Here is a 27342-nt window from a genome sequence, read left to right as displayed (position 1 = left end):
ATATATATATATATATACGCCCCACCAATAGATCTATTGGTGGGGCGTAGGGAGAGGTCCATTTTTTTTTAACATAAGATGCACACCACCTGACTCTTGCCAACTCAGTGTGTGGTTTTTCGTATGTGGTGATGGAGGTTAAAATTACATTGAAAATGTCTGAAGAAACAATATATTACCTTAGGCAAGGAGGTTTTGTTCTCTGGTAGAAGGAATACATTGAACAGCATAAGCAATTTCCACAAAATTTGTATCGAAAAGTAAAATCATTTTGGTGCGGGTCATTAATATACAGCATTGTTCCTTCATCTTTACAAACAGAATAAAGCCAGGGGTGGACGTGTCAGCTTGTTTGTCACCCTTCCGTTATTATTTCAGGCTATCCCAGTCAGTCTATCGCCGCCGTGACATCCACTCGGCATTGGGAATGTACACTTTACTACATCACACGGGCACAGCACAAGCAGACTCGAGTAAAAAAAAAAAAAAAAGTGTTGTTTACCTTTCGGTTCCACACTCCACAATGAGTGCTTTTCCACCTACCAGGCACTCAAAGCGCTTCGCACCGACTCCTCACTCGCCTACTGAGGACATTGAAATGTGTGTGTTTTGTCTGTTGTTGTTTTGAGTACAACATGATTGGTTCTGGACAAGCTTTTTGGGCAGGATGTCATTAATGTGTATCATGATAAAGATGATGTTAAAATGCTTGACTTTTAACCACTTTCCCTCTATTCAGTTCAATTGCAGTTGGCGTGCGTGGAGGAGTGTTTACGCTCACATTTGCACGATTGAATCTTCGGTTCAGGAACCACCTTTTTAGAACTCTAATGAATCAGGATATCGGCTTTTTTGATGAGAACCATACAGGTGAGTTAAGCGTCATCATAACATCAATCCTTTTTACTATTCTCATCTTTTTATCACTCTTAAGGTGACATCACTTCACGTCTGTCAGCTGACACCACCCAAGTGAGTGACCTCATCTCCCAGAACATCAACGTGTTCTTGAGGAGCACCATCAAGGCTGTTGGCTTTCTCATTTTCATGTTTGGGATGTCCTGGAAGCTAACACTAGTCAACATGATGGGGCTTCCTTTTATTGCCCTTCTTTCTGAGTATTATGGCAATTACTACAAGGTAATCTACCAATGAATGTTTTATTATTATTATTATCGATTCATTTATTTATTTTTAATTTTAAGATTAATCAGATACAACTTGGATTTTTTTCACCCTAGAAATTAACGAAAGAGGTGCAAACAACCCTTGCAAAGGCTAACAAAGTTGCAGAAGAAACCATTTCAGCCATGAAGACAGTACGAAGCTTCGCTAATGAGCATCGAGAGGCTGACTCCTACTACGACAAGCTCGTTGTCATGTATCATCTCAACAAGAAACAAGCTCTGGCATATGCTTGCTATATGTGGTCCAGTTGTGTAGGTATCAGTTGATGCATTACTAATTATATTGATTACCGAATGAATTCATTGCTATTTATCTCAGTCTTTCTGTTTTCTAGATCTCAGAGCTTGCTCTAGAGGTGACCATCCTTGCCTATGGTGGCCACCTTGTGGTTACTGGTCAGATGGAAAGCAGCCAGTTGTTATCATTTTTCATATACATGCTTGAAATGGGGGAATGTTTGGCGGTATTTGATCTCTATTTATTTTCTCTTCTTGTGTGTATTGTCTCTGAACCACTGGTGAGGTCTGTAATCTGAATTCATGTGGACTTCATCTTGCAGAACATTGCATCAGTTTACTCAGGCCTCATGCAGGGCGTAGGAGCTGCTGAAAAAGTTTTCGAGTACTTGGACAGAAAACCTGACCACCCAGCAGATGGTACAGAGACTCTGGAGACATTCACTGGTCTGGTGGACTTTCAAGATATCAAATTTGCCTACCCTACTCGGCCAGAGATTGAAATACTTAAGGTTTTATAAAATCGCCTACAGTATAATATTCTCTGTAACTCAAGTTACTTAAATAGTAATTGGTATGATGCAGGGAGTGTCATTCACTCTAAAGCCTGGCGAGGTAACTGCCCTGGTGGGACCTTCAGGCAGCGGAAAGAGCTCTTGCGTCAACCTATTGGAAAACTTCTATGTTCCTCAGCACGGTCAAGTCCTGTTGGATGGAAAACCTGTTCACAGTTTCCAGCATGGAGACCTCCACTCTCAGGTCAGACCGTCAAGAAAAAAAAATTGGACCTTCTGCTGTGACATTCGATATGTTTCAGGATTTAAATACATACCCTTACATTTTGAGTAATAACGATCCCTATGCAGGTGGCGCTTGTGGGGCAAGAGCCAGTGCTTTTTGCCCGAACAATTGAGGAGAACATCACTTATGGTCTGACTGATGTCCCCATGGAGGCTGTCATCCAGGCAGCCACAAAAGCAAATGCTCATGATTTCATCATGGACCTTCCTCAAGGCTATCAAACAAGTTATTATTGCATATCTTAGTTACTGACTTCCAAATATATTTTCCCTAAAAAATGACCAGTAATTAACTTTCTGCTCTCACTGTTTGGCATCCAACTGTTCACTAGGTGTTGGTGAGAAAGGCGCACAATTGTCAGGTGGGCAAAAACAAAGGGTGGCGATTGCAAGAGCTCTTGTCCGACAGCCTCGTGTTCTTATCCTGGATGAAGCAACCAGTGCCTTGGATGCAGAAAGTGAACACATTGTGAGTAACATTGCTTTTCCCCAGTGAACATTGTTCATTGTTTAAGACACTCTTGAGATGTAATAAAATCCCATAACTTGATTTGAATCGCTAAATGCTATCCAGTGGAACCTTTGAAGTCACATGCACCATAAGTTAAATTGACTTCAAAATTGAAACCAGGAGTTTATAATGGCATAAAAAATGCCTGTAAAGTGACACTAAATTTAGGAGTTTCACCTGTCATCATTTCGAGCATCAGCATATAGAGCAAAATCAGCAAAAATAAAAGGATTAATTCCTGATGTGTTTTGTTACTTTTACCTTTTTTTTTTCTTTTTCTTTTTTTTTGAGCGCTTATTCAAAAACATTGTACACAGTGTAACACCACTTCTTTTGAAGCACAGTTCAATGAACAAATAATTATCTCTGTTTTGGTTATATTCTAGATTTTTTTTGTTTTTAATTTTTTGGTTGCTGTCGATCAGGAGAGTCCAAACTATGGGCTAGGGCCATTTGTGGCCCGCCATCCATTTTTCAGTTAAAAAAAAAAAGAAGACATTTGACATGGGCTGAAAGATTAAAAAAAGGTTAAGGCGGGCAGAGTGCTGATAAATTTGTTTATATACAATAGAACTTTTCTCTATATTTGAAGATGCAAATAAACAATTTATGATTAAAAGAGTAACAATTTATCTTCAAAACAGTGAAGTGACAAAAGATAATTCAATTTTAGAGGCAAAAATCGCATCTTCCACTTTGTCTTCGATGGCTGATTAATGAAGACCTCACATTAATGATCCTCAAGTAATTGTTTGAAAAATTGTCACTTTAGTACAGTTTGGGGGTTTTTTTTTGGATTCTGAATGTGGAGGTGGGATTCAGCTGCTAGTTAGCGCCGAGCCGGATTTACTCTGTGAGATTCACGGCTGTTAGCCGCCCCAGAAACTATTTGCCTTAACACCTTTAGCAGAAAGCTGATGACATTAACTCGACAATACAGTACTCACTATATATACCTGCGTTCTTGAACGACTCTAGGGTGTTTCAAAAAGTTGAAGAATTTAAAAGTGCCCCTTTCATCCTTCCATGTTTCTGTATGCGGCACTCAAAAGAAAAAGTTTGGACACCCCTGGTGGAGATAGAACCGATTGAACATGTGGTCAAATTGTGGATGGCTCACAATTAAAAATAATAGTATAATAGTCATATTCACTGTGTTTCCAGTATTTATGGGTTATTGACTGTTCAAAGTTTATCATTCCTAAATTTGGGAAAACAAATTCAGCAAGTACTTTGGCAGGACAAGAGACAGTTACCCCTCAGTTTACTAATACTACCCTCAGATTACTGTACGGTATCCTAAATTTATGAATCTTTACCCTCAATTTACTAATATGTACCCTCAATTCAGCACGTCGATGACAGAGGAACACACAGGAAGAATCTTCCTTCTTCAAATGTGATCCTCTCTTGTCAATGTGCTAAACTGAGTAATGTTTTGTATATGGAGGGAACAGATTAGCAAAGCTTCTCCTCCACATCGAGAGGAGTCAGATGAGGTGGCTCGGGCATCTGATTAGGATGCCTCCTGGACGCCTCCCTGGTGAGGTGTTCCGGGCATGTCCCCACTGGCAGGGGACCCCGGGGATGACCCAGGACACGCTGGAGAGACTATGTCACCCAGCTGGCCTGGGAACGCCTCTGGATCCGCCGGGAAGAGCTCGAAGAAGTGGCTGGGGAGAGGGAAGTCTGGGCTTCCCTACTAAAGCTGCTGCCCCCGCGACCCGACCCCGGATAAGCGGTGGAAAATGGGTGGATGGATGGAGATGAGCAAATAATTTTTTTTTTCTCTTACCCCGGCGCCAGGAGGGAGAGGGGCTAAACTTTGCAACCTAGTGAACCTAATTTTCCAGGAGTACCTGAGTATCTAATCTGACACATTATACTGTATGGACTCAAACATTATGAAGTAGATTGTATAATATATTTTTACCTCACACCTCGTCATCAGCTCTGTGATATTAAAATCAAAGCAGTTTTGCTTTAGTTTCAGTTGCATCTGTCTTCGAGGTTCCACTGTTAGAGAATTCAAGAGTTGATGAAAAAAAATTGATCTTTGCCTTCACCTTATGGTTCCTACAGGTTCAGCAAGCTCTAAACAACATCATGAGGGAGCACACAGTGTTAGTGGTTGCACACCGGCTCAGTACTGTTGAAAGGGCAGACAGCATCATCGTGATTGATAAGGGCCGTGTGGCTGAACAGGGATCTCACGGTCAGCTGATGGCCAGCGGGGGGTTGTACTACAAACTGGTGCAGCGACAGGTTCTGGGCATCGAGACAGGGGATGAAGTTCTAAATCTTTCAGAAAATTCCTCCTGGAAGCCTGATGGATACCAACGTAGCAGACAAAGCAGCAGTGCAAGTGATCAAGAGTACAATCCTCGCTATTGAGAATAAACTGTGTGGAAAAGTTTCCTGTTTGTTTATTGAATCATTCACCATACATAGTTCGATAATACTAATGACCACTTCTGTTTGTGGCTGACAACAAAAATATTTAGCGTTGTAATGTCCCAACTCTCTCTCTCTCTCTCTCTCTCTCTCTCTCTCTCTCTCTCTCTCTCTCTCTCTCTCTTTTTTTTTTTTCACTGTCTCTCTTTCTCTCTTTTTTTAATCACACTTAAATGTCTCAGATCATCAAACCAATTTTAATATCTTACAGCAACTTGCATGCAAGATGCAGTTTCTAAATGAAATTGGATTAAATAAGGGGGTAAAGAACCCAAACCTATGTACTGTATCTTTTTTTTGGGGAAACTAATTGCCCTGTTTTAAGTCATGAGTTGAAATTGATCACAGGTTTTGGACAGCTGAGTATAGTTTTGCTACTCACACCCAGGCTGTAGTACCACCAGATTTGGTGAATTGAGAAATCATGTACACGTAAATAGTACCTGTCAGACAAAGTGAGGTAGGGCTACAATATCTAAAGAATTGCATTATGCTACACTCCAAACATAAGAACAAATGAGGAACAAAGCGTTCTAAGTCTCTAGCAGTCTATCCAAATATAGGCTGGAGTCGAATAGTTTCTTCGAAGCTTTTAATAACAGAATATTTTGGGCATCAGTGAGTTACAGACAAATGGCTGCATGTCACGAGTGAGAAGAAGAGAGGGATTCACATCATATTTATATCATCAGAAAGGCGGTACCAAAATGTATGGTGTGGCATCAGGTCTTTCGTTTCTGCTAAACCGATTGTTAGCTTATATCAACTGGTTCATTCCTATGTCTGTCTAACTGATGAGGTAGTGTGCTTCAAGGACACATCTGGCTACAAAACAAGAGTTTCACTGTGGACATGAGAAAGTTATAATTGCATGACTAAATATGAGCAGAATACACACTTCAACGGGGTTACAAAGCCACATTTCCAAGGCTTTGGAACTCGCACAACCCAGTTGGAGTCACCATCCACAAATTAAGAAAACTAAGAATGGTGAACAAGACTGGCCAAATAAAATTACACTGAGAGTGCAAGGACAACTCATCAAAAAACTTGTCACACATTTTCAAGAAAAGACAAGTTTTTGGGAATTATTTTTTTCCACATAGGGCCAGATAGTTTGGGATCTTTTTTCTCCTTAAAAAAGTACAGCGCGTGTCTGCTCAATGTTAACATAAGGGCCACACATCCACAACGGTGGCCAAAGTGGTCCCTTTGTTCCTTCTGTCACTGTACTTGACTATGCCAGGACTCAGGGTTGGCATGTTAGCAGCTCTTGCATGACAAAAACATTGATGTGATTTACTGGCCCACCCAGTCCCCAGACCTGAATCCTATCAATTATTGCTGACTGATTATCCAGGTTTAGCAGGTGATCGCACCCTACAGGGCCATCCGTAGTTCTCACCAGGAGCATGCCGCTATGTTGTAGGAAGGCATTTAAATACCACACACTGAGCAACATATTCGCTTTTGTTTGGAATGATTCTGAATCACTTTGTTCTGAACAAATACGGATGTATTCAATAAAAATTGAATATTTAATCCGCCTGGTGGTGTGTTATAAGTGTTCCCTTTATTCGTTTATGATTGATGGATTAAGGCCAAATGCTGCATTCACTTACAATTGGACGTGTGATGGTTTTCTGGATGAGTTTTTATTATACATATACTGTATGGTAATACAGAATAACTAAATAATAAATAACATAGCTACACAGCGTACCTTTTTTTGTCTTTTACATCACACTTATTTCTCATACCTTTTATTAAAAAAAATCTCCCTCTGTCTAAAAACTATTCATCAAGTTTGCAGTTCATCTGTATTTAAAAAATTATATTTCCTGATTGTTTTATTTCTGAAATGGTTTAAATATATCTTATTTACGCGCTTTCTTGTTTGTAGTACTGTATTTCTCTCCCAAATGCGTATTCAAAGACATGAACCGAAGGTGTTTGATGTATTTCCGACGAGCCATGAAAGCACCATTGGGCCTATATGCAATGTACTTCCTGGGAAGCTCAGTCAGCTGTCACAAACAGAGGCGAGAAGAGGGATTGTAGCCGAGGAGAAATACACGACGACAGTGAAAATGTCTAGCTTTTCCAACAAGTTCAGCGAGTACACGTTGACGCAGCTCAACGAAATTCTGGAGGACGACGAAAAACTTACCAAAATGATTCAAGAGATGGACGAGGTATGTTGAGCTCTTGCTAATGCAGTCAGTTGCTAACTACTGGCTCCCGTCGATTACCGTTTCCTGAATCCTTTGTTTTGTTTCCCCCAAAACGCCCCTCGACATTGCATGAATATTTGTTGTTGTATTGTAAAAACATGTGTAAATGACTACATTGAAAGTAGTTGTACATGTTGAATAACGTATACGTTGTTAACCTTGTCAAGCAAACATCGGCAAAGATTGTTTCAAGTCTGATTATTTGTGTATTCAATTGACGACATCGCTCCAGGCGTTTTGTTTTCCTCGGCCGAATACAGACTTTACATATGTCAACGAATCTGTCGGAATATGAGTGAGACCCCTGTAAGGAAGAAGCACCGTCATGGTGAGTCACGCGAAAACATGCCAAGAAGTTTCCTAGCGACGACACTTTCGGATACGTGTGGTCCTGCCAGACAGCACTGGGAAAACCTGCTAATTATTTGCTAACTTGTGAGTTGACTGTCACGATTATCTAATGTAACAGGCATTAACCGGATTTTCCTATTTTCCGAGAACAGTGTTTCCAGTAAACCGAAGCTAGCGAAATGCTGTCACAGGAACTATTTGATTTGAATTCGGGAAATTTTGTTACGGTACTTGAGTGATCTAAAATTGATACTTGAGCGTGGTTTTACGACTCATTGTAATTTGATGCGACAGTTGCTCAAGGTTATTTTCCTATCGCAATCATTTATTATATTGTGACACGCTACCTTTCGTGTGGCCATCCGAGGACACACCGCGTTCATCCCGCGAGGGAAGTAAAATAATTGCAAACATTCAACGTGATGCCCAGACGGACGTCAGTTACTTCATCTTTTTATTCAAACTCTGCAAATATAATTTAGGATAATGTACGTGATGTTGATCTAATTTTAGCCTGCATACAACAAATGCTGACTTCACCTTTGACCAAAGGCCCCTGCTGTCAGTCATAAGGTATAGGACTCAAGTGCGCTACTTTCATTTCACCTTTTCAAAGTTTAAAGATTACTGGGTTGCGAGTCAATGTTTCTGTTTCTGATCCACACCCTGTCTTGTTAGTCTCCATGGTTTCCTCTTTCCATAAGCTACACAGTGGGAGTGGCTTATTTACTTCAACAATACAGTTGTTGACTTTAGTCCTGAGAAAAGAATCACCCAAATAAAGACATGTGTAGGTTCTGTCTGAGTCGTTTTTTTTCTTTCTAAAAGACACTGAATGGAAACAAAGAAAGTGGGTGCCATGGGTCATTAACTGAAACTCAAGCATGCACCACAAGTTCTTTTTGAACACAATACCTTACCTGTGATCTCAATGCCTGCCTTGTCGTAACAAGAACCTTGAAGGCAAGCTGAAGGTGGCATTTTGTGCAAAACCCAACATGTCAAGACGCGTGAGGCACACTTTGCGTAATGATAAACGGACTAGTCAAGTCAAATTTATTTATATAGCCCTTGATCACAAGAGTCGAAGAGCTTCACTGGCCCACATTTGACAAATATGCCTGATAAAAATACCCTGATCTTCATCCCCCAAGAGGGCAACGAACAAAAAAAAAGAAGAAAAGAAAAACACTCATCTGGGTAAAAACAACAAACCTTAAGAAGGTGCCGCAAATGGGGGATTAATCCCCCTGTCAGGGTGACCATGATGCTGCAATGGATGCGGAATGGGCAGCCATTTACATATAATGTGGTGCTATAGAGTGTTAACTCAAATTGTGTAAAGAGTCCATTTAATTGGCACTCTGCATATAATCTTATTCCCTCTTGCTGCACATTTTTGAAGCCGTTTTAGATGAAAGAGGCCAGATTTGAAATGTCCTTTGAGAGGTGAGGTCACCAAGAATATTTTTGAGAGGTGAGGTCACCAAGAATAATGGCTGTTGCGAACAGTGCGTGGATGATGTCACACATGGTTGCTACAATCTAAAATTAAATGTCAGCAACTGTAGCTTTTTAGCAGCTTAGATATCGGCCAGTGGCGAGTAGCACACATACTGAAAGAATGCTTCAATTCTCCAGTCCCATTTAGTCATCTCTCTCACTTTGCTTTACTTCTAAACTACCCTCTTTCCTGTCCACATCGATGACGCACCACGCGTCACAACCCCTCCAAGCTATCCCATCCGTAGAGAGCCCTAAATTGGGCTGTTGCAAAAATGCTGCCCGTTAATGCGCAAAACAACAACCTCCCCTCAGCCGTCAAGTGGCAACAGTCAAATAGCACAGACATGCTCCGCAATCAAAACCACGTTGTTTCTCCTAGTAAATAATCAAAGGAATTAGACTGGTCCAGGGTTAATCTGTCGCTGTCTTTGAACCTTTGTTTACTGTAGAGGGAAATGTATTCGCATTCTGAACTGTCTTACAAGACAGACATTCCATTCTTCTTTTATTTTTGTTGTGTACTTGTTCTCTACATATTGTATTGACCAGCCAAGATAGCGATATGTGTATCCCTTTTTCTATCGGTAGGTTGCCACGATTCCATTTTTGGCTTTATGCTTGTCATCATATTGCTTCTCTTTGCCATTGCCCCAGATAAAGCAAAACACACACTTGGATTTAAAGTGTGAGATGTGCACAAAACCAAAATCTAGCGCGATTTGGTCACAGTGTTCAGTGCCACATTTTCAGTTCCTTAGACTTCGCTGTTGTTGTGAGTACTGCTTGAGCCAATGTCGTAAACCAATCCTTTTTTTTTTTTCTTCTGAGGAACTGCCAGCTACGCTCAGTTGTGAACTTGTGATTTCTAACAAGAAAGGGACTTGTCAACTTAACAGACATTCTAGAACAGGGATCACAAACCATTTTCAAACTGAGAGCCATTTCTTACTGACTAATTTGATACCTACTTATGAAATAACAATTTTTTTCAAATTATATGGAAAATGTTATTTGTAGAAATTAATGGTATTCATTTATGTGAAGACATTGATTATCCATCCATCCATTTTTTGATCCACCGAGCCTCACAAGGGTGGTGGGTGTGCTGGAGCTTATCCCAGCTGTTTTTGGGCAGTAGGTGGGGTACACCATGAATTGGTTGCCAGCCAATCGCAGGGCAGACATTGATTATGTCATTGATTTCTCACAATATTTGGGGAAATGGATGAATGTGGAATACATGAGTTTTACAAATCTCTACCGATGGTCACATCTCCAAAAGTTCACTTGTACAACATTCCTAGAATATCCCAATGCCCCATCACTGGTGACCTATTGTTAAAAAGGCCGGCAGGTTACTCATGTGGTCCATGGCTGCTACCTGGTGCCATTGGGCACCAAATTGGTGACTCCTGTTCAAGAAGCATTGACACCACTTCTAAAAAGATTTAGCTTAACTATATGCAAGTGACTGTATGTCTACTTTTGACATGAATTAGGGAAAAAAAAGAAAAAGAAAAAAAATGAGTTCAAGCTTGTGCACCCAGTTCTTTTCAAAATCATTCTACCTTGTCTAATTATGAACAATTCAAATGAATCATTTTTCTGTTTCTAACTTGTGCGGTGGTAAGCGGTTAGTACATTGGCCTCACAGTTCTGAGGTTTGAAATTTGAATCTGGGCTCGGGCCTCATACCCACTTGTGACCCCGATGAGGAGAACTACTATTGAAGATGGGTGGTGTGGGGAGCAAATAAGACATTAAATAAGCCAATTTTTTTTCCTTTTTTTTTACTCCACAAACCAGGTCCACATGTATTGATGCTATTCAAAGATTTCCATCTAGCTCTTGTAAAGACAGACAGCTATTCAGCTACTTGTCCAGTATAACATGTTTTCCTTTGTTCAGTTGTTCATGCATGAGTCACTCCATGAAGGTGCGTGTTCAACTTCCCACAAGTCCGAACATAATGCTTCCTATATTTGCACATTTAGCCTGTTTTTTGAATGTGTAAATTTAGTTTTGTGAGTACCAATTTTTTTCTGTTGTTAGGAAAGTTGATCAAGTATGTTTCATGTATGCCAATATTGTTACATTTTGTTACACATGCATTAGAAACATGATGCAGTTGTGGACTATGCGAGTGCAAAACATCCCCAACAATAAGTTTCTCCATTCACTATTAAAATGATTCTGAAAATGATGACAATTTGGGCCTGGTTGATGAAATTGGCCGATTATGGCCCTTCCACATCAGCCAAAATTTGGCCGATAATTTCCAGTTGTTTTTACTTTTATGTACTCTAACTAGTTACAGTAACAATAGTCTCATTATTTATTATGCGTTGATCTATAGCATAACCTTGTATCCTTTAATATATATGATGTAATTTTTTGATAAGGTCATTCTACAAACAGGTCCTTCAAAAGAAATCTTAATTTTTACAAGCAATGCTTAGGTGAGCAATGCAAGGAATTGAGCTGGATGTCACTACTTTACACACAACCTTAAGTTACAGTTTGTTCAAAAAAATAATTGAGCTGGATGTCACTGGTTTACACATAACCTTAAGTTACAATTTGTTGAAAAAAAAAAAAAAACCTTAGTGCAACCTAAATCAAACGTTAATGTATTAAATATTACATACATTCAACTACTGATAAAACAAACACATATATGACGAGGATTATTATCCTTATAACTTCAGTAATTAAATGCACTGTGCCGTGTGTGTGTGTGTGTGTGTGTGTGTGTGTGTGTGTGTGTGTGTGTGTGTGTGTGTGTGTGTGCGCGTGTGTGTGTGTGTGTTGGGTGGGGTGGAGTTATTTCATGCATCTTTTTTCTGCTAAAAATCATCATTGGCCTAAAACAAAAAAATAATATTGGTCCGGCCCTAATGACAGTTCTTCCTCATGCTAGCATAAGCTCTTCTCCCACTGAGGGGCGGAAATTTGTGAGTGTTTGCGATGCTGATGAATCCTGACATGAATCTCCATTTTGCTACCTTTGCTCCTTTGCTGACACTTGCAAATGTTAGGGGATTAATTCATGAGAAAATTGGCCACGCCCTGTCATTCTCACATTATAGATTTCAATACAATACAACTTTATTTATACAGCCCATTTTACATCAGCTGCAAACTGAAAACAAACAGTAAATTATAAATTATTTATCGGAACTCAAAAACATTAAGACAACAGACAACAATAAAAAAGTGTCAGTCTCATTATTTATTTCAAGAATATTTGGGAAACAATTACTTCTGGTTAGGGTGTCACCATTACTTCTTGATTTGCAGAGAGCAAGAGAGGATGCATTGACTGGTGCGGTACAAATAACCATGTCAGCGTTGTGTCATGACTTATCTTGGATTTATCCACTACTGGGTTCCAAAATGTATGGAAGTTATGTTATTTATTAAATGTTTGAGTCAAAGAGATGATTGTAAAGACGATGGAACGTCTTTGCTTTAGTTTTCATGATAGGTGGCGTGGTTCTTCATCGGAGACGATATGCTGCTTGTCCTGCGAATGTGCGAAACGTAGTACAAGGAGAAGGTGAAGAAGAATATCTTTCGGCTCTAAAATAGTGGTGACCAACTGTAATTTCAGCAGTGACGTGACAAACTGTAATTTAGCGATGATGGAAATGCGGTTACAATAAAATGTCAATCTGACAGCGTGACAAATAGAGAGTTCAATATGGCTTGAAATGATGGCGGACTGACGATGACATACAGGTACCCAGGCAACTGACGAATGACGGACAGGCAAAATTTCGTAAATTGCCCACCTTCATGTATTGAGTTTGTTTTCTGAACTTTGAGCTAATTTGAAGGCTTTTTTTTCTTGTGTTATGCTGAAATACAGTGCCACCATTCATTTGTTTCAGATGCAGGAAGTCCAGCAAAGCAAAGAGACAACACTTGTTAACAACAGAACCCTGGCAGAGGAAAACCTTGCCCTCCAACCTGGACTGGAGCTCAAGAAAGATACACTTACCAAGAGATATGGCTGCCTTCAAGAAAGCTTTGAGGCCTATCAGCTGCGCAAGTCCACTCTAGGTATAGAGGGAGTTTATTGTGGTTGTCGTAACAGTCCAACATTTATCGATCAGTTAAATTGTAACGCGAGCTTGGCACTTAAATACTTAGATTTTTCCGATCAATGGGTTACATTCAAAAGTTTGTGATTCATCAATATCCTCGTTTGCACGCATCATGTATGTATAATGTATGTTCTCTTATTCAAATGCATGTTGTGTGTAGTCCCAGCAGGAGTCTGCAATCGCAGAATTTACTGTGGATTTCAAAGCTCCCCGCGGAAATAAGGGCAAGGTGCAGAATATTAGATTTAAATGTAATTTTCATCCCGGCTGCTCCATGTCGCGGTTCAGGTAGGCTAGGTTCGTTACGTTTTCGTTAAATCCACTCTTTTTATGTTCTCGTTAACATTACAAAAACAAATGCATTCTCTGATGTTAACTAAATGCGTCCATGACTTGACACGCATGCTCACAAAAGCATGACGTCGAGTGACACGCAAAAGACGATGACATTCGGCAGTGTTGGCAAAAGTAAATATGATCCCAGGTGTTGAGGCTCTTTTTTATAAGTGTCTTATATCGACAGAGAAGCGTTGTGGGAGGTGGTGGAATTATTGGGAAATGAGTCGATGCTTTTCTTTCTCTTCATTTCATGGAGACGGCCAGTAAAGGTGACGTCACATAACAGAGAAAGAACTGTCTGTGTTGTTGAATTCATTATAAGTCATGAAAACAAAATCTGTTATTTTTAGTATTATAATGTAAACCTGTCCTATTGGGTCAAAGAAAATGCTGATGTCGATTATTTTACAACAGCAATGTTCCATAGTTTTGGTTTTGCAGATAATTTCCTAAAAGATTTCTTACTTCATTAGTTCATTAATTTAGATTTATAGCTAGTCATTTTATTTACTTAGATTATTTATTTATTTATTTCAACTTTCAAGCCGTGGAATCAAGATTTGCTCTCCGCAGAATCAGGATTGTTCTCCACGGAATCAGCACTTTCTCTGCAGATTCCTGGGTGGAAGGGGTGGGGGCGGGAGGGCATTGGTTTAAAGTCCAGTGAGAGACTTGGCTAGTCTTTCACTTTTTCTTCCTGCTTTGATGTCAATCACGGGCATACATACTGCACACACTGTTTTGGTTGTTAAGAAATGTGAGTTCACGGACTAATGCCGCCTTAATCTCTAGTAGCTGTTACCAAATAGGACAATAGCCCTGTTCACACGGTACACATTTGGTCCGACGCTGCACCGAAATATTTTGTTGCGATATATTTTACACCGGAGCAAATTTTGTGGAGCGGTCACACGTGCAAAGCCGCTGAGCGTGACAGCTCCGACGCAGCATCGGCGCAGCTCCACTTGCGGTCACACGTGCAGTTTCTGCTGCGGACCAAAACGACAGGAATGTGGAAGTAAAACAGGTTTGGGTCGGGTCGGGCTTCTCTCTCGCGGACTTTTATTTATTTTTCTTTTAATAAATATTATGGCGGACACTATTCTGTCCTTGTTCAGAATAGATCCACTTGTTGGCAGTTGTGGAATAAAGACGTGTTTACAGTCAATCGTGTGTGCTCCTTATGACTGCCACAATATATGTTTTAAAAAATGTACACTAAAACGATGTTCGTTTAAACAATCCTATAGAAATAATTTCATATATCTTTACCTATTTATTTGATTTGAATTATTCTATTTAAAGCCTAGTAAGCCGCAGGATTTCTCTGTGTAATTAAGCAAATGCGCATCGAGATTTCTCTTTGTCTGGCCTCTTATTCTGTATTTCAGCGTTATTTTGTTGTGCAAATGCATTGATCATGTTCATAAAAATATGTAGATTATTTTAACCGTAAGAAATCTTGTGCTTTTTTTCTCCCAAAAATACTCACAAATAAAATATGAAATGTCGGGTTTGCTTCGGGCTCGGGCCTGCAAATCGGGCTCCGCCGGGTCGGGCTCGATTCTCTTCTTGATCGTGAGTGCTGTCTTCACCGCTTAAATCGCCGACACTTTTACCGGGAACGGGGGTGCACGGCCGGGCTTCGTCTGTGTCGCTGGCCCCCTCGTCACTGTCGACCGGGGTTGGATTCCGTGCATCTGGTAGCGAGCGTAGCGAGGCCACTCCCCCGCAAGCGAGCATTTCCTCTGGAGCAAATTTAACCCAGCTGCATTCACACGTGCACATTTGTTCCGGCGTAGCGTCGCAAACGAGCATTTGCTCTGGAGCAAATTTTTAAACCCCCTCCCTGAGGTGGATCAAATTTGGTCCGGTATAAGCTCTTTAGTGGAGCTACGTCGGAGCAAATGTGCATGTGTGAACGCTCGACTGGATCTGTTTCGGCGCAGCGTCGGACCAAACGTTGCCGTGTGAACGGGGCTATTGTGTTAAAACGGTACTTCAAACACACACCGTAACCTGTGGCTGCTAACTATAGCTAGCTTCCAGATGTGACTGTCTCTATGTCAGAAATTAAATCAGGCATCAGCCACAACGTGTTTCCTTTTTAGATCATCGAGCATCCCCATCATCCTGCCATCAAAGGCAGCTTGACCCACAATACTATTACTGCGCGTGTGGGTGACAGGCAGGCATGCAGCTAGTGGGAGGAGCAGGAGGCATGCAGTTTTTGGGAGAAAAACAATACCAAATAAACGACTCGTCGACGATCAAATTGTTGATGATTTTGATCGTCGTCGTTGTAGTGACTAGTCCACTAGTCTTGGCAACCATGTTTTGGATCAAAAGCAGATCTTTTCTTTCTTAATACTTTGGCCTTTCAATGACTTTGATAGAGGTTCATCTTGGTCTCCTCAGTCCATGAAAAATTTTGTTGCTCATCTCTGTACTACTTTGCAAAATCCTAGCTGGCCTTTTTTTTTCCCGCTGATGAGTGGTTTTTGTCTTCTAGTCTAGAGGCTAGTCTATATTTCTTCGAACAGTGGATTGTGATACCTTCACCCCTACCCTATGGAAGTGTTGTCTTTGGGTGTTTCTTACCCGCAGTCAGCAGCGTTCCTTTCAACAACTGCATTTGATTCCCTTGGCCGACCTGTTCAAGGTCTGTTCCTCAGTACACCAGTGGTTTCTTTTTCACGACATTCCAAATCATAGTGTTGGCTATGCCCAATGTTTGTGCAATAGCACTGATCATTTTTTTTGCCCTCTTCTCTTAGCTTCAAAATGGTTTGCTTTTCTCCCGTAGACAGCTCTCTGGTCTTCGTCTGGTTTGCTTAACAGTAAATTCAGTTATAACAAGTGAACTCCAAAGCCAAACAAGCTTTATCTAATGTTTGAGCAACCAATCTGAAAGGCAACACCTGCCCAACTAGAAACACCCATCAGTCACAGGGTCCAATGCCTTTGCTCACTTGAAAAGTGGGTGTCTTCATACAAAAGGTGGTCTGTCCTAATGACATACTGAGTATAGATCATGACTATGTGGTCTAGTATATCATTCATCAGTTTTTGAATGGGATTGAAATGAAATTGAACATTTTCATTTCATGTTGGTTGTAATGTTATTGCTTTGAACAAATATGTGATAGAAGACCTGTTTTTCCAGTTTGGATACTTCCCTTTAGAAGCTGAATGAACAGTTTTGTAACCAGAAATTGTTGCTGCATAAAGGGCTGAATAGTCAAACTTAATTTTAAATTAAGAAAGCTGCAAATCCGAGTTGATTCTTGAGCCCTGTTCACACGGCAAGATTTACTCCGACGCTGCACCGAAGTATTTTGATGCGATATATTTTACACCGCAACAAATTTGGTGGAACGTCCCCACGTAAAAGCCGCTGAGCGACGCTGCACCGACGTAGTGCCGAAGTAACTCCACTTGCGGTCACACGGGGCAGTATTTTGTTTCGCAGTAAAACATGCGCATGCGTAAAGAAAGAAGAAGGCGGGGAAAGGAAGTACCATATCCCCTCCTTCGATTGTAACAAAAATGGCTGAAGTTTCATCGTCGCCCCAGTTCACCCCCCTGCTTTCGTTTTTTTCACAAGTGTTTATAGAAATGTTGCTGTGACCCGCCATGTTTTCAAGCACAAAATACCCAGGATGCATTTGCAAGTACCCGTATGGACTCTTCCAGCGCGTAGCGAGGCCACTCCCCGGCAAGCGACCATTTGCTCTGGAGCAAATTTACGCCAGTTGCGTTCACGCGCACATTTGCTTCGGTGCTGCTTTGCAAACGAGCATTTGCTTCGGAGGAAATTTTTAAACCACCTCCCTGAGGTGGATCAAATTTAATGCGCACTACGCTGTTGAGCGGCGCTACGTCGAAGTAAATTTGCATGTGTGAACGCTCCACTGGCGTAGAGTCGGTGCAGCGTCGGAGTAAATCTTGTCGTGTGAACGGGGCTTTGGATGCGGTCTCATAAGCACCAAAGAATCTGATACACCTTCACACTACTTTCTCATGTGTGAGCATAATGTGATGATACTTCTGGCTGTGTTGATGCAGTGGTTGCCGAGCTACCATCTCAAAATAGCTCTCCAGCCATCCACTACTCCTTTATGGTGGCGGAAGTTTGACTTAATTTCATCCGCAAATGAGATGATGTTCATTTTGTTGCCGGTTGTGTGCCTCCAATTGTTTGTTTCTTCAATCTATCGAATTACACAAATTAAATATATTTAACTTTTAAAATGCAAAAAGAAGAATTAATCCAACCCTCACCTATGGTTACGAGCTATGGGGTCGTGACCGAAAGAACAAGATTCCGTATAGGGTTAGGTCAGCATTAAGGGATGTCCTTAATATTTCCCAAATGTAGGCATGTGAAGCGATATAAGACTTTCTTTTGTGATTTAGGGCTGTATATATAAATTTCACTTCACTTTATGTTAGGGCTGTATGGATAAATTTCACTTCACTTGCTGATAGTTCAACTATTTCTAGCCTCCACCCTATTTTAAGAAGTGGTAGTGTGGCCTCCTCTTGGATATCCTTCTCCTATCCGTTATGCTGTGGATGCCAAGGCACTGACTGTCCACTGCCACCAGCCCACCACAGTCTGTTGCCTCTGAGGACTCTGTAACACAGTTGGCCATTGTACTGCCAAAGCCTGGTGTGAAACAGAAGCAGTGGGCGGAGGGAGTGGTGGATGATGTGGGCTGACATTTCTTTCTCTTCTCTAGTGCTCAGTAATGGCTTTTTGGTTCAAAAAGCTGGTTTAGATCGGTTCATTGTAGTTCTTGAAACAGGACATCTTGGTTAGAATTAGCATCCGACTGATATGGCATTTTTTAGAATAAAATTCCAATAACTGATTAATGGGCCAATTCAAGTGTATGTATGGATGTATGTATGTATGTATTAATGCTTACATTAGACATGAATTGCAGACAGAATAGTTGACTGCTTTATAATACTTTGCTCTTTCATATTTGTTTGAACATAGAGAAAAATAAGCAACTGTAACAAGCACTACCGGTACCTAAATTCCAATGCTTGTAATGCTGGCAACAAGTCATCTCGTTTGCTTGCATCAGTCGGGCTGAAAATTCAAATCTATATCTTGCTATACCATTAAAAAAACATTATTTTGGAAATATATGTTAATTACTTTACCTGTGATGCTTCAACTGAGCTCACTCTTTGGCCATTGAAAATTACGGTGTCAGCCAGATGTCGTCACTAGACCAAACCCAGAAAACAGGTGAACCCTGACAGTCGTTATCTGAACCTGAACTGTGATGTAAGTTTATTGCCGAGCTCAGAGATTTCTTAAGTTTATGGGGTTCTCGAGAGGCGCTTGCTACGAGTCATCTAAAAACACAGGAGCTAATGATGCAAATTGTCTACTAAGCACCCACTATATTTCCGTACACTTTGAACGACTGGTAATTGAAATTAGAGACTTTAAGAAGGGTATTTTTTGAGAAATTTCAAAATTGTAACCATCCTGTATTCTAGGACCTTACTCAAAACTAGACCTTTGAAATCATAAAGTAACTGTGACTAACGCTAGTTTTGGTAAAGCTGAATTCAGTGTCACAGGCAACACCTGAGTACCTCATTTATAGAATCGAGAAATCACAAATAGAATCTATCAGACAAAGTAAAGTACAAGGGCTTTTCTCTCATTTATTTCAGTGGGAATGGTACTAGTGGCCAGTGTCTCCCAATCTTTTGGACGCGTATGCTACCAGGGACAAGAATACCCAATTGATTTCAATGAGTATTGTACCAGGGGTGGGTGTCCTCCATTCATTTCAAGGGGTATGCTCCCAGGGGCGAGTTTCCCCCATTCATTTTAATGGTTATGGTAGCAGTGGCCAGAGTTTGAGATTCATTACAACATTAAAGCTATAAGATGTCAAGAAACAAATGCATAATGACACGATCCAAGGAAATTCAAGAAGAAATACAAAGAGTTATTGAAATCAATCAGCCTGAGAATGATTATAAAGCAATTTCCAAGACAGTGAGGCTTCAGCAAAACACTATCAGAGCCTTTATCCACAAATGAATAAAACTGGGACCAGTGGTAAACATACTCCGGAGTTGTCGACCAGCTAAAATTACTCCAAGAGTGCAACGATGACGTATCTAGGAGGTTGCAAAAGAACCTAGAACAACACCCAAAGGACAACAGAACTCGCTAGCCTCAGTTCAGGTCAGTGTTCACAACTCTACCATCAGGAAGACACTGGCCAAAAATGGCATCCATGGGAGAGTTCCCAGGCGAAAACCACTGCTTTCCAAAAAGAACACAAAGGCTCATTTCACATTTGCCAAAAGACATCTTGATGATCCTCAAGACTTTCAGAAAAAACATTCTGTGGACTGATGAGTCAAAAATGTAACTTAATGGTAGATGTGCGGCCTGTTAAGTCCGGTGTAAAAATGGTGCAGCATTTGAGAAAAAGAACATCGTTCAGGCAAAGCTCTCAATTTACCGGTCGATCTATGTTCCAACCCTCACCTATGGTCATGACCTATGGGTTGTGACCAAAAGAACGAGTTTGAGGATTCAAGCGGCCAAAATTAGTTCACTCTCCGCAGGGTGTCCAGGCTCTCCCTTAGAGATAAGGTGAGTAGCTCAGTCATCCGGGACAGGCTCAGAGTCGAGCCACTTCTTCTCCATGTTGACAGGAGCCATATGAGGTGGTTCGGGCATCTTATTAGGATGCCTCCTGGACGCCTTCCTGGTGAGGTGTTCCGGGCATGTCCAAGCAATTTGTACTGGTTAAGAGATGTCTGTGAATGTGGCAAAGTAGGCTATGCTCACACTGCAACTCAATTCTTGGAATTAAGCTAGGAATTAACAACACATCTGAATTGGGCATCGCGCCCTGCAGTTTGAACGTAGCCATATACTGTAGATCCAGACTCAGGCATTTATCATGTTCAAGACATTCCTTTTGGTAATATTTAACCTAATGAGCAAAGAATGTGCGATGTGATAAAATGGCTTGATGAATTTAAGTGGATAAATTCGTAGTGGCCCAATCAGGGAAGCGTCTGCGGCTATGTGATGGCCCGACACAGTCCTGTAGTTACTCGCCACTTATGTTTTGATGTGTTTGTGTGACTTGATTACCAACAACCTGGGTGCCAAGCCCCTTCTAGAACACTGTTTGAGTGCTTCTGCTTCAAAAAGGGGCCATTTTTTTCGGAATGCATTACATAGTAACGCGTTACCAGCATCACTGCTCATGAATCAACATGTAACACATGCATTTTAGTTAACAGAGGTGTCTGTTGTTGTGGAGCAGGTTCAGTGAGGACCCGCATGAGTCCATTGACTTGGAGTGTGAGGAATGCAGAGAGGGGAATTACCAAATTGAAGATTGCCTCCCTTTATTGAGCTTTGGCACATTTGCATAAGAACATTTTTGATAGTGTTTTAGTATTTATTCTGAACTCAGATTTTAACAATTTGATTTTCTTTTTTTGTGGCGCGGCATGGCTCAGTCGTTTGGCAAGCAGGAGGTTGGAGGTTCAATCCCCGGCCATTGCAACTTTGTCAAGGTTCCTTGAGCAAGATACTGAATTCCCAGTTGCTCCTGGTGCTGCGTCACCAGTCGGTGAATGAGGTAACAGCGTGAAGGGCTTTGAGTACCCGGGGTAGAAAAGCACTATGCAAGTGACAGTCCATTTACCATTTTTTGTTTAGTGTGGAATCTGTCGCCTGTTGAGTTGCACTCGTGGAAGCTATTATTCCATTGTATGAATGGCAACAGGTGGATAAACAGAGATAGGAATCTAAAACAGGTTCTTGGAGAGAACCGGTTCCTAGAGTTTCAATTCCACTCAAGGCGAATGATATGTCCACTTACTAGTGCGGCTAGCACGAAACATGGTGCTGAACTTCAGTTCACTCGCACTACTAAGGCAGTAAACACTAGCAGTATACCAAAGCATTTGCACACACAGCATGCAATAACTTGATGATGGCCGCACTTTTGATCTGCTCTGGAGTGCTCAACCCAACAGCAGTGGCAACGTAATCACGTCCTCTCTCGTCAATACTCCAGGTTACTACTTTAGTGCCATTTTGACAATATTGTGGAACCTGCTGCATGGCGAGAGACAGTCTGATTTGCTCAGAGACTGACAGTCCACGCTCCAGTCTACTACTAGATTTTCCTTTCAATAAGGCCGGGAAGCGAATGTTCCCAGGTCACAGTTGAACTTGGCTCGCTCATATTGTCACTGGGCTGCTCTAGTTATGTTTTTAGTCTATTGAGTGTTGAAATGTTACTGGACGTTATTGTGTAATTGCCACAGAATAATTTTGGTTGTATTTTTAAAAAGTTTTTACTTTTAAAAAAAGAAAAAAAAACTTGTCCTACCAACACAGAGCATTAATCCTTGATTTGTTTTGTTATTGTTACTGTGGTGTGATGAACACAACACATCAACACTGCACAGGTGTGTCACATGATCTAGCCACTCGGTTCCCAGAGTGCATTTCGAGGCGCAATGCATTAAGTTATAACTTAATCGTTGTTTTAAATGTGTATTTCTGTTACCTGTATTTGAATGTGTCATATTGTACTGCTAATGTTAGAAGAACATTTTGGACTTGACTTCCCCTTTCAATGCTGTATCTCAGCGGTTCAGTACTAAATTATTCTTAGTTATCTTATATTTTCCTCATTTATCTTTAACATTTAATGGATTGAGAAAGAAATCTCGAAAATTATGTTATGAGTCTTAGTCATTGATGGATTTACCTGAATCCTAGACCTGAATCTTTGCCACTTTTCATGTTAAGTGGACATTTTGGATATGAAATGAACAGTGCCACATACCTGCCTGATGACTTGGCCCTTTGGGGTTGATCTGACCCCAAACATGGAGTTGCTGGTGTTGACTTTCAGGCTTGCTCAGGAGCACAAACATAACAGACACCTTACTTAGAGATTAAGAGGTAACATGGTCTTTTCAGCTGACTCAGAGAAACACTGTCTGGGCAAACAGAGAGCAATTGTGGTTGTTGGGATGTGCCGGTCACAGGGCCAGGAGTGGCACATTTTGCATAACTTGTCTCAGCACCGTGTGGCCAGCATGTGTTTACATACCCAAATGAATTCTCAGAAGAAGGCTTGGTTTAACAAGTAAAACGATTTATTTATTATTTCATAGAAAGATGAGACAGTAGTTAGAATAATCCATTGCTTAGTGTTAAAAATAGCAGTTGCAGTCTTCAATATCAGTCTTGGTACACCTCACGTTTCGCATCCTTTGGGTCTACAAGCATTCATTTTAACCTTTGAATTAATCACTAACTAATCATTGTCATACTTTTTTTTTCTCTACTTTAGATCAGAAATCAGGAAACACATCGCTGGACATTTTTTTGGCTCTACTGCAGGCAGAGGGAGCCAAAATAGAAGAGGAAACGGAGGTAATTACGCTGACATCTCCATACATGTCTTGCTTCATTCACAGTGACTTGCTTGTATTGTAATTCCTCTGCCTGATATTCTCATTTTACAAATCACTTGTTAAAACGTGGTTGATATTATTTACCATGTCCGTCAGTTCATTTTATCACCGGGTGTCATACTATCCCGATATTTTAAGCTGTGGCACTGGTAGACAATATTGCTCTAGGTACTTTTAGTGAGACAAATTTGAAACTGGTTGAAATGTTTTCATTTTAAAATAAGGCATAGAAAAAAAGTAGTGTGTTTCCGGTAACCCGACCGACTGAGAATTTCTACCTCGAAAAAAAACTTGACGATCTGCATTATTTTCAAACAACCTTCAAATTTAACACACGTCATCATTAGTTCTACCAACAGTTAACATTAGCATTACTACACCTTGTGACGAATGTTTTATTCATAAAGGTACCATGCTACAACTAGTAAATTATAGAATAACCAATACTGTTTCATTATATTTTTCATAGCGATTAGCCTACAAATCTAATGACCAACTTGCCTCGTAATCGTGCCTCTCGTCGAATCTCGCTCTCGTGTTCTGTGCATACATCCCAGGTGAGTTTAGTGATACGCCCTTTGAATGATTCATACGAAAAATCAGACTGGCATTCCCATTTCTTAAATGTCGTAATTAGTAGACCTATGAGTTTTTTTCGCCACCATCTCAAACTTTCATCCGCGCGATTCCTCAGTTTGCGGACTAAAATAGCAACCCGCATGCGCACATAACGTTATCTGTTGCGTCCCCCCAACACTGAAAACAAAACAAAACGAAAGTAAATTAGAAGAAACACACTCACACACCACACCACAAACACACATAGAGGCACAGTGAAATCGCGTTGATCACACAGTCAAGTCGTGTGCAGTGACTTTAATGGTTAAACTATTTTTCGGTACCGTTAAAATGACGCCACGGAAACGACACGCTACTGATAACTATTGTTACCGTGAAATCCTCAGGCTTGCCGTCGTTTTTTTTATTTTTTTATTTTTTGTATGTTTTGACTGAGAAATTTTCTTGCGTCCCAAAAACGCACATTATTTGGAACTGTGTGTCCCGTGGGAAAATTATGCGTCTAGGACGCGGGACGCAGAGGTAACAAGATGGCTGTAACACCCAGCCGTCGGGTACCCAAATCTCTCAAGCGGGGGTTTCACTGTCTCCTTGTTTTATGTTTTATGATTATTTTGTTTACATTTTTGATGGGGGAGGGGGAGATTAAAAAAAAATACTTTGTACGACCTACCGACCTTATGCTGAAATTTCATGTTACCGGAAACACACTACTTTTTTTCTACGCTTAATAATAACAGCTGACACGTCATACTGCTTATTGTGGAAGCAAAATAATTTCCTCTCTGTAGTACCTTTTTTATTTTTTTAATTTTATTATTTTTTTAAATTTCATGTTGCACTTTAAAAACATGTCCCAAATGTATTCATTACTACAGAATATGGCTGATTCTTTCCTGGACGGTGACATGACCCTTGAAGCCTTCATCGATTCCTACCAGAACCAGAGGAAGTTGGCCCACTTGAGACGGGTGAAGATCGAGAAGCTGCAGGAGGTGGTGCTGAAGGGCCAGCAGCTTCCACAGGCATCGGTATCGACCTCCCGATCTCAGGATATGTCAGCTGGAGCCAGACCCTCAACCTCCCTCCTCACCGAGGAAGGCAGTGACTCGTCCCCTCTACTTCAACCCAGAAGGAAGCCTCCAGCTCCTCCATCCCAGACAGCCCCACTGCTAAATCCGGTTCCAACTGTTACCCCGCAGTCTTCGACCTACTATGCAGTCTCACCATATCCGCCAATTCCTCCCAGAACGGGTCAACCCTACCCGAATGTTTCATCCGGCTATCCTTTCTTAGCGCAGTACCCACCTGCTTTGCCACAGAGAGCCCCCTCTCGTGTTGCCCCGCAGCCTGGCTTCATCATTCAGTGAATCAAAGCCATTGCCATGAAAGAGTTGACAGTGTGTGCCACGGACACCTCACTACTGGAACTCCTTTATGAACAATTTTCTGTGGCGCTTGCCATCTCTGATTATGACCAATCTCCAGACAGACCAGAAGACAGACCAGCACTGTATGCAATGGTGCCGTTTATCTGAAGTCAATTTGTACTTGTGGGGATATGTGCTCACGTCTCACTCAAAACTCTCATCAACACTCCAAACAACAACAACAAATCATGGTGAGATCAGCCTGGCCTCCATTTGACCAAATACTCCACAGAAGAAGCAGCCAGTGTAGCCTATCATGACGCAAGCTGCAGCATGTTAGCTGTTGAGCTCGTCATCTCTTGGCACTTCCTGTCTCTGTGCAGTACACTCAGCTCTTTAAGCCCATTAATTTTTGGTCTCCCCACTCTTTATTGGCTTGATCCTTACTAAACAGAACTCGGGAGAAAAATGTAGGTTTACTTAGTCATTATTTTCCAGTCGCAGCGAGCAGAGAGACCATATTGACTGTGTTTTGACAAATGTATAATTTCCCAGAATATATTCAGGGGGAAAGCATCTATGCTGTGAGATTTTTTTTCTATACACGTTCACATGGTACATACAGCATCATTTTATTAAATAGTACTTAGTAGATTTATGTTTATGCTAAACAATCTAGACTGATCAACACGTGTTTGTACAGGAAACCTTTGTTTGTGAATCAAAATGGAACGTGTCTCAGAAGGTCCAGACCTGCCTTGTTCAAGAGGGCTGACTTTTGCACTCAGTCCAATATCAGGGCAGATGTCAAAAGGGACTTGGGAAGATGGCTGGCTGAAATATTTGAATAATTTGGGCCTTTAGAGCCAAATCGAAGATGAAGGATTTGTATCTTGCCATACAGTACAATTTGTTTGCGCGTCTTCTGTGGATTCCTGTTGTCACGCAGCAATCTGTGTCTTTTGTCTTTTTAACACCCTTGGTATGGTCTGGAGCTTCTTCCAACAATTAAGTTGATTTCAAACATTAAGTTGAATTTAACATATGCTGACATTATCTCACACTGAGCATCAAAGGCTTCACTCATCACTGTTTAAAGTTTTTTTTTTTTTATCAATGCGGTCTTTGGTTAGATTGTCTGCCATGTGTAACATGTGGATCAGAAACACAGTTGCACACATGCAAAACAGATTTATTAAAGAGGGACTCGCAGGACTAGCCCAGCTTTGGAATTAGTCTTTTTGTGGTGTAACTAGAACATTACTTTTTCACCCGTACTGCTGTTGCTGTGCACTGTCTAAGAGCCGCGAGTGCCTACACGTGTAGTGGTGTCGGCCACGTCCTGCTGACTGCTCCGTTTTCTCTATTCTGCTCATCAAATTGGCTGGTTGGGAAATTTGAAAAGAGCAGCTTGTGACTGTGGACTGTTATCATCTGCTCTCACACGAAGCAGAAGGTCAGACCAGTGAGCATGTGCCAGTGTGACATCCTCAGCAGGCTTTGTGCCGACTGGTGCTTGTGATCTCCCCTATTCTTCCTACGTTGTGCTGAGGTATGCCTGGTGTGAATTCGAACATTTTTGCATGTGCTGTTTTTTTTTTTCCAAACATTTTTTTAACCCATTGCGTGGAACAACAGGGCTCTGAAATGTTGTGTGTGTGTCAATTGTATTTACCCTCAAGACAGTAGTGTAACAATACATAATTGGAAGCTGAATCATCAATGACTTGATGAAAAAGCATTTCAAATGAATATAGGATAATTATTTTGTGCATGGCCTTTGTGCTTAGTCTGAAAACTCTTAACATTTATATTAGCTGCTGTTCAGCTGACCTGATACACGTAGCCATGGTTTTATGTGGTTGGTGAGTTCCCCCCAGTGTACTGTTTAGGTGTTTACTTATTCTGAATGTTTAAGTGGAATTTTATGCTATTTTCAAGTTCAATAAATCTCAAATTTTTGTATCAGTTGAATTATTTCCTCATTAACACATGCTGATATTGACGTTGCATCCTCTCTGGTGCTGTCGCTATTGGGTACTACGGTAGTTACTTTGTATTGAACAAGACGGCCATCTAGTGTCTTGAACTGATATTGCGTGAATCTTTCTGGGGGGGGGGGGGGCAGTCGACGAGTGAGAGACCCTCTGTCACTACA

At 41.0% G+C, this 27342-nt stretch overlaps 2 protein-coding genes across 2 annotated transcripts in view; both read left to right on the top strand.

Annotated features, from left to right (window-relative positions):
• Positions 1-5151, top strand: part of abcb9 (ATP-binding cassette, sub-family B (MDR/TAP), member 9) — an 8082-nt gene extending 2931 nt beyond the window's left edge. The window contains exons 2-11 of the mRNA XM_019885201.1: positions 1-6; positions 725-870; positions 935-1140; positions 1242-1439; positions 1523-1651; positions 1748-1936; positions 2010-2183; positions 2291-2450; positions 2557-2693; positions 4818-5151. The exon at positions 1-6 is cut by the window's left edge and continues 94 nt beyond it. Of these exons, the coding sequence (XP_019740760.1) occupies positions 1-6; positions 725-870; positions 935-1140; positions 1242-1439; positions 1523-1651; positions 1748-1936; positions 2010-2183; positions 2291-2450; positions 2557-2693; positions 4818-5129 (1657 nt within the window). The 3' untranslated portion in view covers positions 5130-5151. The remainder of the gene's footprint in view (positions 7-724; positions 871-934; positions 1141-1241; positions 1440-1522; positions 1652-1747; positions 1937-2009; positions 2184-2290; positions 2451-2556; positions 2694-4817) is intronic.
• A 2029-nt stretch (positions 5152-7180) lies between these two features.
• vps37ba (VPS37B subunit of ESCRT-I a) lies at positions 7181-27152 on the top strand. The gene is made up of 4 exons (XM_019885200.1): positions 7181-7384; positions 13174-13345; positions 23112-23194; positions 24693-27152. Exons 1-4 carry the CDS (start codon positions 7280-7282, stop codon positions 25182-25184), a joined length of 852 nt encoding a protein of 283 aa, XP_019740759.1. The 5' UTR covers positions 7181-7279; the 3' UTR covers positions 25185-27152.
• Positions 27153-27342: the final 190 nt, after the last annotated feature.

This window comes from Hippocampus comes, unplaced genomic scaffold, assembly GCF_001891065.2.
Source record: "Hippocampus comes isolate QL1 unplaced genomic scaffold, H_comes_QL1_v1.1 scaffold45, whole genome shotgun sequence".
NCBI lineage: Eukaryota > Metazoa > Chordata > Actinopteri > Syngnathiformes > Syngnathidae > Hippocampus > Hippocampus comes.
The sequence above is the reverse complement of the archived record's forward strand: the minus strand, read 5'-3'. Positions and strand labels throughout refer to the sequence as shown.